This window comes from Corapipo altera, unplaced genomic scaffold, assembly GCF_003945725.1.
Source record: "Corapipo altera isolate COAL_440 unplaced genomic scaffold, ASM394572v1 104, whole genome shotgun sequence".
NCBI classification, from domain to species: Eukaryota; Metazoa; Chordata; class Aves; order Passeriformes; family Pipridae; genus Corapipo; species Corapipo altera.
Window position 1 is genome coordinate 4,071,046 of NW_020884920.1, and position 17,795 is coordinate 4,088,840.

The 17,795-nt window shown below is 54.1% G+C and overlaps 1 protein-coding gene across 4 annotated transcripts in view; it reads right to left on the bottom strand.

Moving 5' to 3' along the window:
* The window catches only part of LOC113953525, an 18,560-nt gene extending 765 nt beyond the window's left edge, over window positions 1-17,795 (bottom strand). Inside the window, exons 1-7 of one of the 4 annotated variants that reach the window (XR_003529898.1) lie at window positions 17,572-17,795; window positions 16,426-16,493; window positions 15,575-15,759; window positions 13,640-13,703; window positions 11,375-11,520; window positions 7,729-7,890; window positions 6,247-6,352 (exon numbers count right to left, since the gene is read on the bottom strand). Coding sequence is in view for 1 of the 4 variants with exons in the window: in XM_027656756.1 (XP_027512557.1) it covers window positions 11,375-11,520; window positions 13,640-13,703; window positions 15,575-15,759; window positions 16,426-16,493; window positions 17,248-17,345 (561 nt within the window). In the remaining 3 variants the exon portion in view is untranslated. Of the gene's footprint in view, window positions 1-6,246; window positions 6,353-7,728; window positions 7,891-11,374; window positions 13,704-14,303; window positions 14,590-15,574; window positions 15,760-16,425; window positions 16,494-17,247 lie in introns of those variants that run through there. The other 3 variants (XR_003529899.1, XM_027656756.1, XR_003529900.1) reach the window with 3 other exon arrangements.

Below are 17,795 nucleotides of genomic sequence, written 5' to 3' on the forward strand. Positions count from 1 at the left end.
ATGGAATTTGGGCCGGGGGGGGAGGGGGGGGGGCGGCCGCTCCCACATTCTCCCTGCAAAGCTTTGCCGCAAACGGCGCTTTCTCCAAAAATACCCATTTTTGTTAAAAATAATATCGGGGCGGGGGGGAGGGGGGAAAGGGGAGGGTGTCCAGCGAGAAGCCGCACCGCGTTGTCCCTCTTCCCATCCCTTCATCCCGATCCCGGTGCCCCGGGCTCCCGGCAGGTTCCCACGGTGCCGCCCGCCCCCGGGCCGCCCCTCGCCCCCCCCCCCGGGGAGGGGGCACCCCCGCCCGCCCTGCGCACCCGGCTCCGCTCCTCCGTCTCTCCAGTTGTGCTTTTTCCTTAATTTTCTTTATTTTCCCTCCACCCTCCTTTTATTCTCCATTTTTCCTTTTTTTTTTTTTTTTGTTTGTTTGTTTTGGTTTGTTTGTTTTGTTTTGGCGGGTTTTTTCTTCCTTTTTTTTTCCCCTCTTTTTTTCCCATTTGTTTCCTCTCTTCGCCCCCCCCCCGGACGATCACGAAATTCCCTATGGCCGCCCTCCGTCCCCGCAGGAGGCAGTGGAGCCCTGCGGAGCTCACAGCCCCCAGCCCCGCACCGGGCATTGTCCCCCCTCCCGGCATTCAGGTAGGACGGGGGGGGTGGGAATCTGGGACGGAGAGGGGGACTGTCTGGAAACGTGGGAGGCAAAGCAAACTGATACCTCCCAACCCCGTTTTGGGGGGCTGCCAACGTTTGGGGGAGGGGGGACACACCCCCTCATCGCCAACCCAGCGCTCAACTTTGCACCCGCGGGCTGGGCACAGACCCCACTGGGACCCCCATCCCCATCTGCTGGGACCTCCCCCCAAAATCCCCTTTTTACCCCAGTAAACCCCCCCGTGCTCCCCATCCACAGCCGGGGGTGCTGTGCATCCCTTCCGCCCGCCGTTTTTAACGTGCTTACTACACGTTTCCAGGGTGTTTTTGGAGCTATATTTAAAGCGTGCAGTCAGCGGCTGGATTTAGAAATCCAGGCATAAATCACATTAAAACACGGACGGCAACGATCCCAACGCGTCGGCAAAAAAGCTTTGCCCTGATTTCGTTCCTTCCCCACATCTTAAAAGCAGAACCAAGTCCGACAGCAGGGTCCCATCCCCCCAAAGAAACCCCCCCCCAGATAAAAACCCCCAATAAAACGCTGTGGGGACAGAGGTGGGATCTGAAGGCAAGGGGGTCCCTACTGGGGTTTACTCCAATGAATTCATGGGGATTTATTCATCGTTGGGGGTTTGGTTAATTCCAAAGCTTGGGGTCTGTCCCCACCCCAGGCCCTTGCCTGCAAGGAAAGAGCTGCCATCCACGGGGGAGGGGGGGGGGCTGTGGGGTGGAGGGTCCCCACGAGAAGATCCCCAGAGAAACAGCTCAGGAACCGAGCAAGGAATTTCTGATTAATGACCAGAACAGCTTGGGATTTTGTTTTTCTCCATAAATCCTGGCTGATTATAAACCCCTGCGCTCAGCCTGGCTGTGGGCTTTGCATGGGGTGGGGGGACCCCAAGAAATTCCCCACTCCCCCCCCCCAGGGCCTGTACTCAAACTGGGCAGCAGCTGGAGGCTGCAGCATCCTCCCACTGTCTGGGCTCTGCTCCCATTGCCCCACCGGAGCAGGGAAGAAGGGAGAAGGGCTGGGGGGTGCACAGGGATGTGGTTGGTGCCCCCTCCCTCCCCAGTCCACAGCAGTTCTGATCCCCGCAGCTCTGGGGTTTGTAAAGCCAAACATCCCCCAACCCACAGTCTGATTTTCAAGTCCAAATAAAGTCCGATGTCTTTTTTTTGCCTTGTCCAGCACAGGAGGGTGGGTGTGTTGGCACAGTCCCATCCTGTTTCCTTGCTCTGCCACCTGCACGCTCCCTTCCCCCCTCAAAATCCCAAACTGGGACCCCTGGTGCCAGGACCTGCCCCGTGCTGGGTGCCCTTTGCTTTTCATAACCTCCACCAAACCCCTGGTACCGGGATTTTGTCACAGTTAGACTGGATCTTGGATACATCAGGTTGGGTTTGGGGCTTTTTTCCCTCTTTTACACGATAATAAGCTTTTTTCATCCAAGATCAGGGGAAAAAAATAGGCAAGGAAGAGGGCTGACATGCACAACCCATAGAGAGCTTTGAAAGGAGCACGAACCCCAAAGCTGTAATTATTGCCTGTGTTTTTTGGCTACAAACCGGCTGCTAAATTGGTCGTAAGGCACAGAAACGGCAGCTACACCTTTCAGTGGAAAAAACGTGGTTTAATGGAGGAACGTGCATGGGAAACCTCCCCAAAACTGCAGTCCCCATATAACAGCCCAGTATTACAGGTTCTGCATTCAAGAGTTTAAAACATTCCTCCACCCAGGTGAACAGGAACGCTGAGCCCCGAATGACAAGACCTTCTACATCAACAGAGTAAATTGGGGATTTTTCCCTTGATCTGCCAGCTGTATCAAAAATACCCTCCTGGATGCAGGACACGGGCGAGCGAGAGGCAGGAGCATGTGCTATTTTGAGGTTCAATATAAAATAGATACCCTTGGCTTCAGCAGTTCTCCGTAGCCCGGCCCACAGGAGCTGCAGGTACTTTCGTATGCATACAAAACATTTTAAAATGGAAAATATTCACAGCTGCTCTCGCCGTTTTGACAGGGGGGAAGGAATCGTGGGGCATGTTGAGGAGATATTAAAAGCTGTGGTTTGAAGCTCCTAAAGCATTTACTCAGCGGGAGAGCCAGAGAAAGAAGTTTAGAAGTTAACTGCATACTTGTGTGCCTTTGCTCTGTCCTTCTTAAAATTCACCTCTCCTATCTGCTTCTAATTTAAACAAGCAGAGCCCTCCAGGAACTGGAAAATCCAGATTTGCAGCATCTCCCAGGGAAAGACGATTTCCTACGTGCCCCCCCAGCACGAGGGTCCTGCTGAAGGTTAAGCTCGTGAGTGCCTTTGGTTTTGCACCGAGTTAATCTCCCCCCAAAGTAAAAGACCTGGGGAATGCTGGTGGAAACTGCACTGATGTTGCCAGCTGGTCCCTGGTTTAGTCCCATCCCTCTTCCAGAGCCAGGCATGGATTTCACCACACTGCAGGTATTGAATGTCCGTCCCCACACCGTGCCCTGTCCTGCTTCAGCTTCCCCTTCTGAAAACAGGGTAAGCCCATCCACCTCCCCAGGGTACATTATCGTGGCTTAAAATTAACACTCGAAAATGCATTTTCAAATCCCTTCATGAGAGGCACCAGAAGCACTGGGTGTTAGCAGAGTAGATCTTTCACCTTTTAACAGCTGTTAATTGCCATTAAACCCAAACATGCACAGCTTTAGTGGAACAGCATCCGAATTTCCATGTCGTGTTGCAAAGCCTGTGCCCGCCCTCAGTTGTGCTCTCTGGCACGTGCCGGATACCTCGACAAGGTGTGACGGATAAATCCTGCCTCTCTGGTAGTCATCTCCCACACTGGGACCCATTTTGGGGTCCCCTTTTGCCAGGCTCTTTCCTTCGCCCTCCCCACCGTGCTGTGAGTTGTTGGCACCCAACCTGCCGTCACTGCACGGAACTCCAACACACCCTCCCTGACTCGCAGCAGAGAAGTAGATGGGATGCAAAACCTGTTCCCAAAAATACCCCAAAGAAGCAAGCAGGAACCTGCCCGCAAGGAACTGTGTCCCTAAGGCTGAATCCAGCCCGCAGCTGCCAGGAAAAGCACGTGCTGGGTGTCACAGGGATGGGAATAGCCCACTGTGACAAACGGGAGTAAATCAAAGTCATCAACAGGCAGGACTGGGGCAAGGCTGCCAGCACTGCCCTCCCTGTAGCCACCACTCTGGGGGAGTCCCTTCCCTGCTCTCTTTGGGGTCTGTTGAATCAGCCCCATCCACAGCATCCCTCCATCGCCCTGGGACTGCCCTATGGAACAGTCAAGTGCCAGGCAGAGGAGAAGCCCTTGATGTCGTGGCAGGAGTTTTCCCTGAGTCCAGGAAGCCGCTGGCTCCTCACGGGTACTTTGTGCACCCCCAAACAACCAAACCCAGCTGGGAGTGCCCTGCACCAGGTACCAAACTGCTAAAACACGTGAGATGGATTCAGCAGGGCAGGAGGGGAAGAGGTATCTGTGGCTCCAAGCATCTTGTCAGACCCCAGTGTTTCCCCCCCCAAGCCCCAGCACAAGGAGGGGTGTCCATGGCTGGCTCCCAGGGCTATCCCATCTCTTTTCCCATCACCCCAGTCCTCTGCAAGGGGGAAGGGGCGGTTGGACAAAACAAGCCCTTTCTGCTCCACAAAGCTCGTCAGCCAGCGGCTCTGGGCTTATAATTATTATTTCCTTAAAGACGAGCCGAGCAGCTATAGACAAAAAAGCCCCCTCTTGTCGGAGCTGGAATTTGATGTCCTAACGACTGTTTTTGTACCGTGCCTGTTAGAGGAAAGAGCTCGGCAGGAGGGGGAAAGAGAGATTTAATTATAGAGCTGCATTGTGATTTTGCACACATAGCTGGCTGTTGTAATCAGGTTACAAGTGTATCTGATTTTCTTCCCTCCCCTCCCTCTTCCTCCTCTTTCTTTCTCTTTTCTTTTTTTTCTTTTTTTTTTTCCCCTCCCCCTTTTTCCTTTCGGTGGTCCAAATTAGTTGCTTATGTTTGGGTGTTGCAGAGAGGAGCTGTTATTTGCCTGCACTGAAGATCTTGATCAAGGGAACAATGTTTCCAAGGATCCTCAGCAGCTCTTTGCTGGAGGAAGCCAATGGTTCCCAGCTCCACCAGAAACCCCCCCCCCCCGGGCTGTGCCAGGCACTTGCATCCCACCATCCAGGGGCTCCCACCACCACAATAAGGAGGGACACCCATATATACATATATATATATATATATATATGCCCCAACTCTCCCATGCTCCCCACAAAATTCCTTCACATCCAGGATTCCCTCAATAAATTGAGGCTTATGAAGAAGAGGAGAAGCTCGATTTACCTCCACTGGAGCAAGAGAAGCGAAAGAGAGGAGAAAAGAAACCTTTTTAAAAGAAACTTTATATTTTCCTATCTGAGTCAAGTGATGCCGCACTGGGATTGGGGACTGTTGTTGGGTTCATTTAAGAATCTATTGTTGTCCATGTGAATTCTTTTTTACATTTCAAATAACAGGATTATTTCCCCAGGGGGTAATATCCTGTAATTTGAACACAATAATGGGAATAAATTACTTACTTAGAACTAATAACGACAGCCTGATTCCAATATATATAGGAACTGTAACAGCTTTGGTTAGTTAAAGTGTAATTGTGTCGACGGATGACATTTTCTTTCAAAGGAATCTGAATGACTTTTAATTAAATTTGCTGGGGGTGGGGAAGAGAGGGAGAGATACACTGGGAGATCTCGGCTGCCGAGGCTGCGGCGGGTCCCAGCCCCGGTGCCCCAAGCTGAGCTCAGCCCCAAGCAAACCCAGCCCCGGCTGCAGTTTCCAGACCAAGCACAGAACAGGGAAGAAGGAAACCAGCGCCAAACCCCATGGCCCAGGGATGGAGGGATGGTGGGATGGAGGACTGGAGGGGGTAGAGAGGATGAAGAGGGGTAGAAGGGATAGAAGGCTGGAGCCCAGCCCATTTCCTGAGCTCCATCCTGGCAGAGGGCAGGGCAATGCCCATATCCTGCCCTGGGCACCCCTGCACTGCCTCTGCCTGTGCTGGGGAACGGAGGAGCTGATGGAGGCACCAGCAGCCAGGCAAGGAGGATCTGCTGCTCTTGTTGGAGCGATGAAATCACAGAATGGGTTGGGTTGGAAGGGACCATAAAGACCATTTCAGTCCCACCCCCTGCCATGGACAGGGACATCTTCCACTATCCCAGGTTGCTCCAAGTCCCATCCAACCTGGCCTTAAACAGTCCCAGGGATGAGGCAGCCACAGCTTCCCTGGAGAACCTGTGTAAGTGCCTCACCACCCTCACAGGGAGGAATTTCTCCCCAGTATCCCATCTAACCCTGCCCTCTGGCACTGGGAAGCCATTCTCCCTTTTCCCGTCCTTCCAGGCCCTTGTCCAAAGTCCCTCTCCAGCTCTTGGAGCCCCTTTAGGCACTGGAAGGGGCTTTAAGGTCTCCTCAGAGCTTTCTCCTCTCCAGGCTGAACAACCCCAACTCCCAATATTGCCACCTCAGCCCAGGGGTCCCTCAGGGAAGGCAGCTCTGCCCCAAGGAGGACCTGCACCAGCAGCCCTCCATCCCAGCTCCTCACCCTCACCCCAGAACTCCCCTGCAAGCCCCGGGCTCTGCACGTCTCCTCACCACTGCCTTCACTGCCAACCACTCCTCAGGTTTATTTCTGAATCAGCAGCACGAGAGGTTCCCTTCAAAGGCAAAAAAAAAAAAAAAAAAAAAAAAAAAAAAGGCATCTTTCAGCTGCAGCACTGCAGAAAGCCAAGTTCCTGCCCCGAAATATGCCGGAGAGGAGCTGTGTGCTGCTGCCAGTGGCTCCAGCCTCCTCCAGGACTCATTTTCCTCTGTTTATCTTGAAAATATTTCTGTGCTGAGGTCCCACCCCGTGCGGCGGAGCCCTGCGAGGCCGCCTCCAGCCTCACACACGGCCTCTTGTTTATCCACAGCCAGTTTTACAAATAGCTTATTAAGCCCAGAGGTCTGTTTGGTGGAGGAAAACCTCACGGAGCAGCTCCTGCAGCCCCCCCTCCGAGGCTCCTGCCAGCAGTGCCCCCTCCCAAAACCCCTCTGACATGCACCGAGTGTCTCAGGCCTCTGTGGCTGCAGACAAATGTCTGCTGGGTTTGGGAATCACTCAAGATATAATAAAATAACCAGTGTGCTGGTGGAGGAGGTCCCACCACCTTCGTCCTCTCCCTGCTCCCAGGGTCGATATCCTACCTGGGATTTTGGCATGGCACAGGGATGCCATGGCACTGCCAGCTCTGGTTTGTGTGACCCTGCAGTGGCAGCTGCCGGGTAGATTTTGCCTTTTGTAAGACCCTTCTGCAAGGGCTGTTGGTTTGGGGGAGGGAGTTGCAGGGGTTCAGATTGCAGGGAGTATATTTTGGGGGCTGCTGAATTGGTCGTGCTTTGGAGGTTGCTGAAAACATGCCCAGACCCAGACAGCTGAGGACAGTTGGATGCTGCGTACAGTGGTCCTGGAAGGAGCCCATTGGGACCATGCCTCAGATTCCCTCCTGTGCCTCTGCTGCCCACCCAGCCCCAGGATCCCCAGGAGGCAGCTGGGATGGAGGGTTTCAGCCCACAGCAAACAGTGTCAGGGATGTCCCACAGGGCTCAAGCCCAGCCACGGGCACCTCTGTGTCCACAGAGTCCAGCAAACACGTGCCTGAGCACCTCTGTCCCTGCTGCCACCTCTGCCCTGGGCAGGAGCCCAGCTGTGCCCAATCCCCAGTGCCCCATCACCACAACTTGGGATGCCCACCCTGAGCACCCCCTCCCCGGGACCCCCTGAGGCCCCCGAGCACACAGAACCCTGTAACACAGCAACATTCATAACCTGGCTGGCGAGATTGAATTACCTGCCCCTGGAAGAATAAAGGAGGCATTCAGCCATTTTTTTAAAGTCCTTTCCCCTGCCAAGGCCAGACACCACGGTGACAGTCGAGCACAGAGGCAGAGAAACACGAGCCCTCACCTCTCCCTCCGAGGGTGACCCCGATCTGCCCCACATCCCCCCCTTCTCCGACCCTTTAACACCCAGGGAAGCACATGCTTTGCTCACCCGTCACGAGCTCCCTTATCTTTTAATAAAACCTTTAAGAGCAGAAGTCAGGCAATGCCGGCACAAAGGCAGCTCAGCCTCCTCCCGGGACATTAATCATTTTCTTTGACACGTTTTGCTAATTAGCCAAAGCGTTTGCCTCGACAGGGGAGAAATTGGGGCCTGGGAAAAAAAAAAAAAAGGAAAAAAAACATTACAAGAAGGGGGAGAGGTGGAAAGGGAGGAAGAAATGGGGGAAGAAGGAGCTGACGTCACCCCTGTGCTATCCGGCATCCCTGGACATCACCTTGCTGGGAGAAAACCCAGTCCCAACCCCATCCCAAGGATTTTGGGGAGCTCTGATCTGTGATACACATTGTACCTTCCCCATCCCACTCCTGGTTACCCCACTTTGCAGGCACAGAGGGTTATTTGAAACACGCTGTTTGGGGGTTTAACTCAGGGCTTTATCTTTTACACGGCTGTTAATCCTCAGGACACATGTTTCCTATCAGCCCTTGATATTTAACATACGATAAGTGTCTTATTAAATCCCAGGAACTGGCTCCACACAGAACACTCACCCTAAAACCCACCCTGGGGGCACCCCAAAGGCAGACTGGGCACCCCAGCTCCGGCACAGGTTTTGAGTGTACAAGATGTTAGACCCAATAGGGAGAGAAATATAGTGGAATGAAGGCTCCTCTACACAGGAATTCAGCCTTTGCGCTGGGTTTTGGCCCCCTGAGTAGTCACTGCTCCCACGAGTAGGGAGAACCACTTGCAATTTTTAAAATGTTATTTTTAAGGGTTTTTTGGCAATGCTGTGTGACACAGGGATGAACCCATCCCAGGCAGGACTAGCTACTGTCCCAGCATGACTTCCTATTCCAAGAGTCTGACCCAGTTTTGATAGGACCTGATGTTTTTTGGGGGGGAGAGAGACCATAGAGAGAGCAATCCACAGTGAAATCACTCTAATCCACCACACTGAAAAAATAAAATCCCAAGGAGAAAGCATCACCTGCTCATGCCTCCCCCCAGCCCAGCATGGCAAAACATTGGCTCTTGTCCCATCCCTGAACATCAGCTCTCCATCTCAACTCCTTGGGGAAGGGCAGGGCAGAAAACCACACGGCACAATCCCCTTTCCTCCAAGAAACCAAGCATAAGGACAACAAAACAGGGTGATAGAGCCCCCCACCCATGGTAAGGACACCCACCCATGGGTGTCCCCTGCCCACAACAATCAGGCCATTCCCATCCACGGGTACGAGACAGTGGGAGCAGCATCCCAGAGCCACGTCAGTCCTTTGGGGAGCGTTAAAAAAATAAATCACAGCTCTTTGCTCCTCTCCAGCACAAGTTTCTCATTGCTGTGGGATGACACACACCGTCCCCTCCAAAACAACACGCTTTATTATTATTCTGTTTCTAATTTGGGGGTTGGAAATGATTTTCCATCCCAGAATCCAAACCAAACCATTACCCCCTCCCCCCAGAAAAAAATTACTAATGTGCTTTCCAGAGAGCAGTGGCACGGTCAGTGCTCTGCAAGGAGAGGGTGAAGGTTTGATAAACAGGGATGAGCACCAAGGAACATCCTTCTCCATGCTGGTTTCCAAGAAAAAGCGTTAAAAAAAGCAAATTTAGTTAAATACAGAGCTGGCCCAGACTCCTGCTGTAACCAGCTGGGTCTGGGATGTGCTGGTCCCACTGGGAAAGGGCCGTGCTCCATCCCTGCCCTCTGAAGGATTTGGGGAAAAAGAGGTGAAAGGTCAGTATGTGGGAAGCAGCACAGTGCTGGGGACCTGACACATAAATCAGCATCGTTCCCATTTTTGACTGTTCCAACCCAAATCTACCAGTGGATCCTGCTGGCTCCCTCCAAGGCAGCAAGAAGCCAGTGAGGTCCCACTTCTCCCTGTCCTGCCTGGCCTTGGGGACAGTGGGGACACTCAGAGCAAGCCAGGCTGAGTCCCCAGCCCTGTCACCCCAGGTTGTGCCACAAACCTCGTGGAGAGCCTTGGGGGTCCCTGTGCAGCCGGCGGCGCTGGCAGACGTGCCGAAACCGGCACGCAAGGAGCTGGTGGAAACCCTCCAAGCCTCCTCCGCCGTTGTATAAGAGCCGCTCGAAAAATACTAATCCCCAAAAAATTCAACCCTGGGAGCATGACCAGGCCGCCTCCCAGGCAGCGTGGTTTACACAGCCAGCCCTGCACGCATCCAGGAGGGAAAATGCCTTCAGGTGAGCTCTGCAGGAAGGTCAGGGTCTCAAATGTTTTCATACCAATGATCCTCAAAAAAAAAAAAGAGGCAGGCGAGCGAGGCACAGAGGCAGAATCACCCGGCATGCCGAGCGCCGCTGCAAAACAAGTAGTTTTTCCATGAGTCACCAGTGGAAAGACCAGATCAGGCATCCCATGGGTGGGCTTGGCTGGAGCCGGCTCCTCATCCCCACCACGGCTGGGAGGATGTTTGGTGTGGGGATGCTGCATGTGCAGTCCTGCTCACTGCATCACCCTCAGCCCCCAGCTTTCCTCAGGCTGCTTTGGGGTCACACTGGGATGGATTCAATGGAATCCCCAAGCGTTGGAGGGTCTCAGGATGCGGGGATGCATCCTGGTGCTGTTTAGACATGGGAAGTGGGGTTTAGTCTGTATGAGCAGTGCAAGATTTTCCTGACCTCCCTTTCCCTGAACAGACAGTGCACATGCAGACCCAACGTGTGCCCTTCACCGTGGCCTCGGGGCACTTCATTGCTCTGCCGCTGCCCCCCGCACCCATGGTGTCCCCTAAAACCCTCAGGGAAGGAGGGAGGCAGCGGCAGAAACATAAATAAATAAAGAACTAGTGAAGGAGCACTACGAAACAAACAGGTTTGATTTATCGGTGGCGGGAAGGGGCGAGTGCGATGACAGGCAGCGCAGGAAGTCCCTGGGACCGTAAATCCCAGTGGGAGTGGATAAAGCTTCCATGCGCTGGGTGGGAGGTTACGGGGAGGGCGGCGGGTGAAGTTTAGGGAAACTGGGGTGGGGTGGAGTGTCTTTTCTGGTTTTTAAAAGGGCGGCGATGAAGGGGAGGCGACGCCGCAGCCCCGAGGCAGCGCCCAGGGCAGGGTGCCCGCGGCAGCCCGGGAAGGGACGGGATCGCATCCCCGGGAGGACTGGAGCTCCGTCCCGTCATCACCACCCGCACAATAACAGCAACCCTGGCTGTGTTGTGGGTACAGAAACGGCACGTACTTGTTGCTGGCCGTGTTTCCTGGCAGCCCTAAGGCAGGATTTGGCTGCGCAGGAATTTGGAAGCTGCCTTAAATCCAGAAAGAAATGAGAAAAGGCTGGGAGCGACTTTGTGGGCAGAGTTCAGCTGCAAATCCCTGCTCGGCAGCGGCTCAGCGCGGGGCCCCGGCCGCGGCCGCCCTCTCCCGACGCACGGCAATAGGGATGAGGTCGGAGACACGGCTGCCGGGGATCGTGTCCTGTTCCATGGGGACATCGAGGAGGGCTCCCCAGCACTCCCGGACACCACTTCCCTCCTCTCCCTTCCCTAAAAGCCTCCTTGGCCGCAATGCCCCTCAGCATCCAATCCTCCATCCCAGCTCACCCCACTGAGATGAACCCAATCACAGATAGAGCTGATATGAAATTCCATAAATCCCCCTCACCTCTTCCCTGGGGCTGCCGGTGGCCACTCTCACCTCAGGGATGCACTGGCTCAGCTGCAGATGGATGCCAGACTTCACCCTTATCTCGGGATGGACAGGACAGCAATGGCATTGCTGGGAAGATCCATGGTCAGCAGCCTTGCTTCCTGCTCATTTGGAGGGAATCAAGGAGGAAAGGAATGAAAAAGAGGCAGGAGGTGCCAAGCACTCTAAAAATCAACAACAAAAATGAACAGAAATTAAAATTCACCCCAGAGCCTCCTCTGGATATTCAAGAAGGTGTTTCCCTGCCTCTGGAACTCTGCACAGGGAGTTGCCCTCGTCCAGGGTCGGTGATGGGGTCACCTCAGCCCCACACCCCTCGTGAGCCCAGCTCTGGCTCTTCATATTCCCAGATTCACTTTCAGGGATCTCTCTGCTGCATCCCAGCTCCTTGTATTTGTGTGAAATTCAGAGTTTCTTAGGAAAAACAAGCCCAGGGCCTGTAATGGGGGATTTACCTGCATCTCTGCTTCTCCAGTGACATCCCTGGGTGGAGAGGGTCCCAGTGATGGATGATTCCCAGCCCTGCATCACCAAAATCCAGGTTGCACCTTGTCCTGGAGAGCCAAGGAGAAGCAGCCAAGAGCTTTCCACCACAGTGATTTTTTATTTCACTTGGGAGAACGTTTTTAATTACAGGTGCCATTACCCCACGCACTTGCTGTATAAACACGACCCCTCCGTGGTGGTTTAAATGGACTGAAGTCACACACCATCCACTGGGATGAACAACTGGCCCTGCCATTCTGCCAGAGGGAAAGGGAAGCCCAGGTCCAGGGAGCAGAATTTCTGCAAGAGTACCCCAAACCCATCATCTTTGTATTTCCCAGCTCTCTCCCCCTTCAGGTACAGGGACAAACACAGGACCCAGTGCCACATCCTCTGCGAGTCCCTATATTTGCCTTAAAGGGATTTTCCTGCCTTTTTGCCCCATCTCAAGCACCATCCTTTCCTACAGCACCTGGGACATGCCAACACTGTTCAACATCTAAGGTTTTATATATTAATCCCTTAACTCCCAAACTGGAGCTTGCAGGGGAAAAATCAAGTCTGATGGGAATGGGATTCCAGCCGCAGCACTCACGGTTTTTCAAGCATCTCATTTGGCTTCTCGAGCCTCATTTTGGGGAGCAAACAGCTTTTCCATACTGGACTGTGCCTCCTGCTGCCTCTCCCTGATGAAGTAGCCCTCAAACATTGTGAAAAGGGCTTGGCTTTTCTTTGGTGGAAAGCTGCTTTCTCGGTAAAATCTCAAAAACAAGCTTTCTGTAGGAAAAAACAGATGGTTTGTGATGACTGGGGTTGCTCATCACGGATTCAGGGCTGGCTTTGGCCCCCCCGCTGTGTCCATCAGCCCCCCAAAAAAGCCATTTTTGCTCATTGCTAATAAATCCCTGCAAAGAGGGGAGGGGAAAAAAATTCCCTGCGTGCCCTCACTTATGCACAGACAAGGAAATGTCGTTAAACTAAACCAAACAAACGAATCCAGAGGCAAAGAGAAAAATCACATTATCCCGAATCATAAATCCCGGAGAGGGGTATTTACAGGCTGAATTGCCAAGTGCATTGGAACTGCAAGAGCACCCGAAGAGCAGATAGCCATAAAGGCAGACAACGGCCCTGGAAAAAATGCTTTGATTAGGATCTGGGCAGCATTCAGCCCAGATGTTCATTTGTCAATGGAAGAGGGACGGGGGGGAGGTGAGAAAGGCTTTAAATTAATCTTTACAACTAGAAAGGAGCTTGTAATACACACCATATGGGGAGCCACGTCCCTGGAGCCCCCTCAGCCTCCCCCCAGCCCGGCGTGTTCGGAGCCAGGCTGGGACCCTCCGGCCGGAGCGTGTCCTCCTCCTTCACCCCCTTGTTTTCTCCATGCACCAAACACCCCGTGAACCCAAAACCCTTCCACATGTGCTTTTTTTTTACAGCGAACAAAACAAACTGCAATTCTTCTTCTAACACCAGATCTCTTCTATTATTCCCCCCCCCCCTTCCCCAGACCCAGATACCTGCTCCCCACTCCTTCCAATATCCACATGTGGTTTCTTTTTAACCCTTCCAAGATGCCGGCGGTGGTGAGGGGGGGGGGGAGGGTTGTGTGTGGAGAGGAGGGACGAGGCTGTTTATTAAATGCCAACCATTCAAATTAATTCCCCTAATGGACTCGCCGACATCATGGTGTGCATTTAAATGAACGCTTTGTCATATTTCATAGCCAACCTGCAGCTCTCTGCAGAGCAAACCTGCTGGAAAGCTGGGAACAGCAGCAATGACAGCGACAAACCTATGGAGAGATAAATAAGAATTAAATACAAATCCCAAATGCAACATGGGGGTGACAAGAGAGCCCAGGAAGCCCTTGGAAATTTGGAGGTGGGGTGCAAGCAAGACCCTAGGCAAGGCAGAAAGAGCTGTGTGATGGCAGCTGGAGCTTCTTTTCCACACAGGAGGAGGAAAAACCTTCTCGCTGCTGGGGCAGGAGGGACCAGAGACCCCTTGCCTGGGACAGAGACCCCTTGCCCAGACCAGCACAAAGCCACTGCTTCCCAGCTGGAGTCTGGGCTGTCCCTTCCACCAAAATCCCACCACAGCAGGGACCAGCCCCAGCTACCCCTGCTCAGCTGCAGGGAGCTGGTGAGGAGGCAAACCCCCTACATCCTGCACCCCCAGCCAGTGCATCCCCCTGGACCACCGATTTGGGGGCTGACAGTGGAGCTGCCTGGCCAGCATCCCTCCCCACAGCACGGGTTGGGATGCTGAATCCCAACCCTTCCTCGGCAAGCTGTTACCAAACATCCCAGCTCCTGGCAGAGCATCCCTGCTGCTCCTGAGTAAACAGGCCGTCCCCTCCCCAGCACCCCTGGGACAGCCACAGGTTACTCACCTTGGCTCCAGCTTCAAGAGCTCCCAGTCCTTTCATCAGCCCAATAGAAAGTCCATGCACACACACATACAAACACACCCCCTGTGTGCTGCAAGGACCAGCTATCTCCTGCTCACAACCTCTCCTCCCATCTTGTTCCCTCTCTTCCCCCACCTTTAAGAGCTGCTGGAGGGATTTTGAAGGTCACTGAAGACCAGTGGGCCAAGAAAGTAAAAATCATAGAATCACAGAGTGGTTTGAGTTGGAAGGAATCCCAAAGATCATCTCATTCCAACTCCCTGTCATGGGCAGGGACATCTTCCATTATCCCAGGTTGCTCAAACCCCCATCCAAGCTGGCCTTGGACACTTCCAGGGATGGGGCAACCACAGCTTCTCTGGGCAACCTGTGCCAGTGGCTCACCACCCTCACAGGGAAGAATTTCTTCCCAAAAATCAAATCTAATCCAGCACTGTTTGCAGAAGGTTCTCATTTAGAGAAACATCTGGAGTCAGCACTTCTCCCTCAGAGGGCAGCAAAGGGTTCAGAGGACACCAGCCCTCATGCTGGGGAGGAAGAGGAGGAGGAAGAAGCCCATTTGCCTTGTCCCCCAGGGAAGGGACACAGCAGGTTTCTGCTTGGTGTCTGTTACCTGGCCTGGAGAGAGCAAGGCTCCATCCCCTGGAACCCCAACCAGCAGAACAGCCCCTACAGGTCACAAAGCCTTGGGCACCAAGGAAGTGTTAGCAATGCTCAAGGGCCCTCCAAAGGGACACCTGGGTTTGGCTGAAGGACCCTGGGGACCCGAGGGGACAGGAGGGATGCTTCTGGTCCACTGGGCTGTGGGTGAGTAGGGAAAGGGGCTTCCAGAGGGACAGCACATCTGGGGGGGGGCAGCCTGCTGTCACAGCACAGGCAGGGGATGTCACCCCCTTTACCAGGTCCTCCTGGACCTTCTCCCAGGTCCTCTCAGGGTCACAGAGCAGGAGCATCCCCTTAAACAGCAACACGTGGGGTGCAACCTAAGCCCTTCCTGGGGGCTTGCAGGTGAGGAAGGGTCCCATTCCATCCCATCCCACCCCACCCCTGGCAGGTCCCCAGAAGGTGGCAGGTCCAGGCTGCAGTGACACTGGGCTGCAGTGACATCTGCTGGGCTCCCTTTTGGGGACCCCCCAGCCCAGGTTGGCCACAGCCCCTCTGGCCTTGCACAGCCCCACCCCCAAGCAGGACCCGCTCCCACACTAAGCCCAGAGCCTCCAGCTGAGGCTCCGTGTTTCCAGCCCCGAGCCCACCCTGATCCTCTCCAGCTCCTGTTCAGACACCTCAACACCACATCTCTCACTGCTAGCTCCTGGGAAAGCCCCCAGATCACCGCAGCCAGAGGAGAGGGGTAGCACTCCCCAGCCCCCACGTTCCCTCGGGAGGAGTCCCAGGGGGTGGTCTCCATGCTTCTGAAGAGACCAAAGAGCTGAAAAACCTGCATTAAGGGAGAAAATGCACAAATTAGGAGTGGGGGCAGGGATTGGAGGGGGGGGGGAGTTGTTTATCTAGAGCTGATTTTGATTTTCCTCTTTCAAATATCAGCAGGATGCTGAGCCTCGCCTCGTTATGCAAATAGAAGCAATTAGAGCTCACCCAGGCTCTGCCCACGTGATGGTTTATGGCACTCGCAGAAATCCTTCCTGCTGCATGAGAGGAATAACAACACCTCCCTGTGCCCGCTCCAGACCTGCCATGGCCAGGGACATGGGAAGGTTGGGAATGGGAGCTCTGGAGCTGAGACAACTCACCTCCCATAGCCACCCCCGGGCCTTCCAAAGTCCTCAGAGAAGGACTTTTCCAAGGAAAAATCTCCCCCTCTTCCATGGAGAAACTAACTGCACCGACAGCAAATCCCCACTGGCTCTTGGGATGGGACAGGAGGATGGGTGGAGGGGGAGAGAGCATCACTGGGAGCAATGCCAGAACCTTTTTCTCCACCAAGCCACCAAGTCAGCCCCCAGCAGGACATCTGGGACTCAGTTCTGAGCGGATGCACTTTGCTGAACTCCAGCAAAAAAGAGGCGAAGCAAAAAGTCCTAAATTCCCTGAACTGGGTTTAAAAAGTACAGAAAACTCCCACACACACCACCCCCAGTCCCACCTTGCCTGCAGGAGGAGGTGGCTCCAGTCCCCATCCGGCACTTCACCTCCCCAGGGCCACGCGCCGACCTGCAGGGACCAGACACGGGAGTGTAAATCAGGCTGGGCTCCCATAAATCCATCATCTCCTTCCTGATTTACATCCAGGTAGCCAGGAGGATTTACTTGCAGTACCTGCCTTGAGTTTCCCACCCCCAGAGGAGCAGAGGGGAAAGAAAAAAAGACAGGCTCTTTCCGTATTGATCTTGCTCCTAAATCTCTTTTTTTTTTTTCCCTTCTTCTTTGGATGTAAATGGAGATTGATGAGCCCAGGCCAGCGGCTCCTCACCTCTGAGGGCCATTTCTCTCTGTTCCTGGGGGGAGGAGTGGGCAGAGGGATGCCCACAAGCCCACAGAGGCCATCACCCCATCATCTGTGGGCAGGAGAGAGCTCCCAGCACCTGGCTCAATGTGGAGGTACTTGCTGAGGAGTGGGATAAGGGACACCTTCATGGATGGGGCGGGATGAGGGACATCATCACAAATCAGTTTCTCAGTAGTATGTCATCTAAGCCAGCAAGCATCCCAGAGGAACTCTCCAGCCTGCATCCCTGTTCTGACACCATCCCCAACTCCATCTCTGCACCAGCTGCTCTTTCCAGGGCAGGAAAGGGGTGGGAGGTGCAGCCAGGGAGCCCTTTCCATCTCCCCGAACAAGAGACACTCCACCTCATATAGTGAGGGGCGGAGACATGGAATTCTGCAGCCGCAGGATGGTTCAGGATTAAGACCCTCATAACCCACCCCGAAGGTTGCCAGTGTGACCCAAAGCTTTAGGAATTACCCAAGCACCTGGCAGCGGGAGCTGCAGGCAGCAGGAGCCGGCAGGGAGCTGGGAAAGGGCTGAGTCAGCACCCGGAGAGTCGCCCCCAGCCAGGCCATTCGTCAGGCAAAGGTTGGGAAGGAGCTTTTCTTCCGTAGCAGGGCCAGGCAAATAATTCACAGCGGATAAATAATTCACCGGGAGTTTAGCCGCCCTCTGGCAGCGGATTGCCTGGGAGCTGTTAGCAATTATACCGTATTTACTTGCGATCCTGAATTTTCAGTTGAATTATTCAGACAAGTCATTGCTGGGGCTGAGGAGAAGCCCGGGGAAAGGAGGCGATACGTGCAACGACAGGAAGAATCACCGTCAGGACGAGTCGGTGGCCGCCGAGGACGCGGCACCGTTGTGATTGTTCGGTGTCCACAGTGCCAGCGGTACCTGGCACCGCGGCCGGAGGCGACACAGGAGCGAGGGGATGGATGTGGAGTAGGCACCAGATCGTTGGGTTTCCACCACCCCCCTCCATTTCCAGCCAAAAGCCCCCCAGACATCCCTGTGTTTTCTGT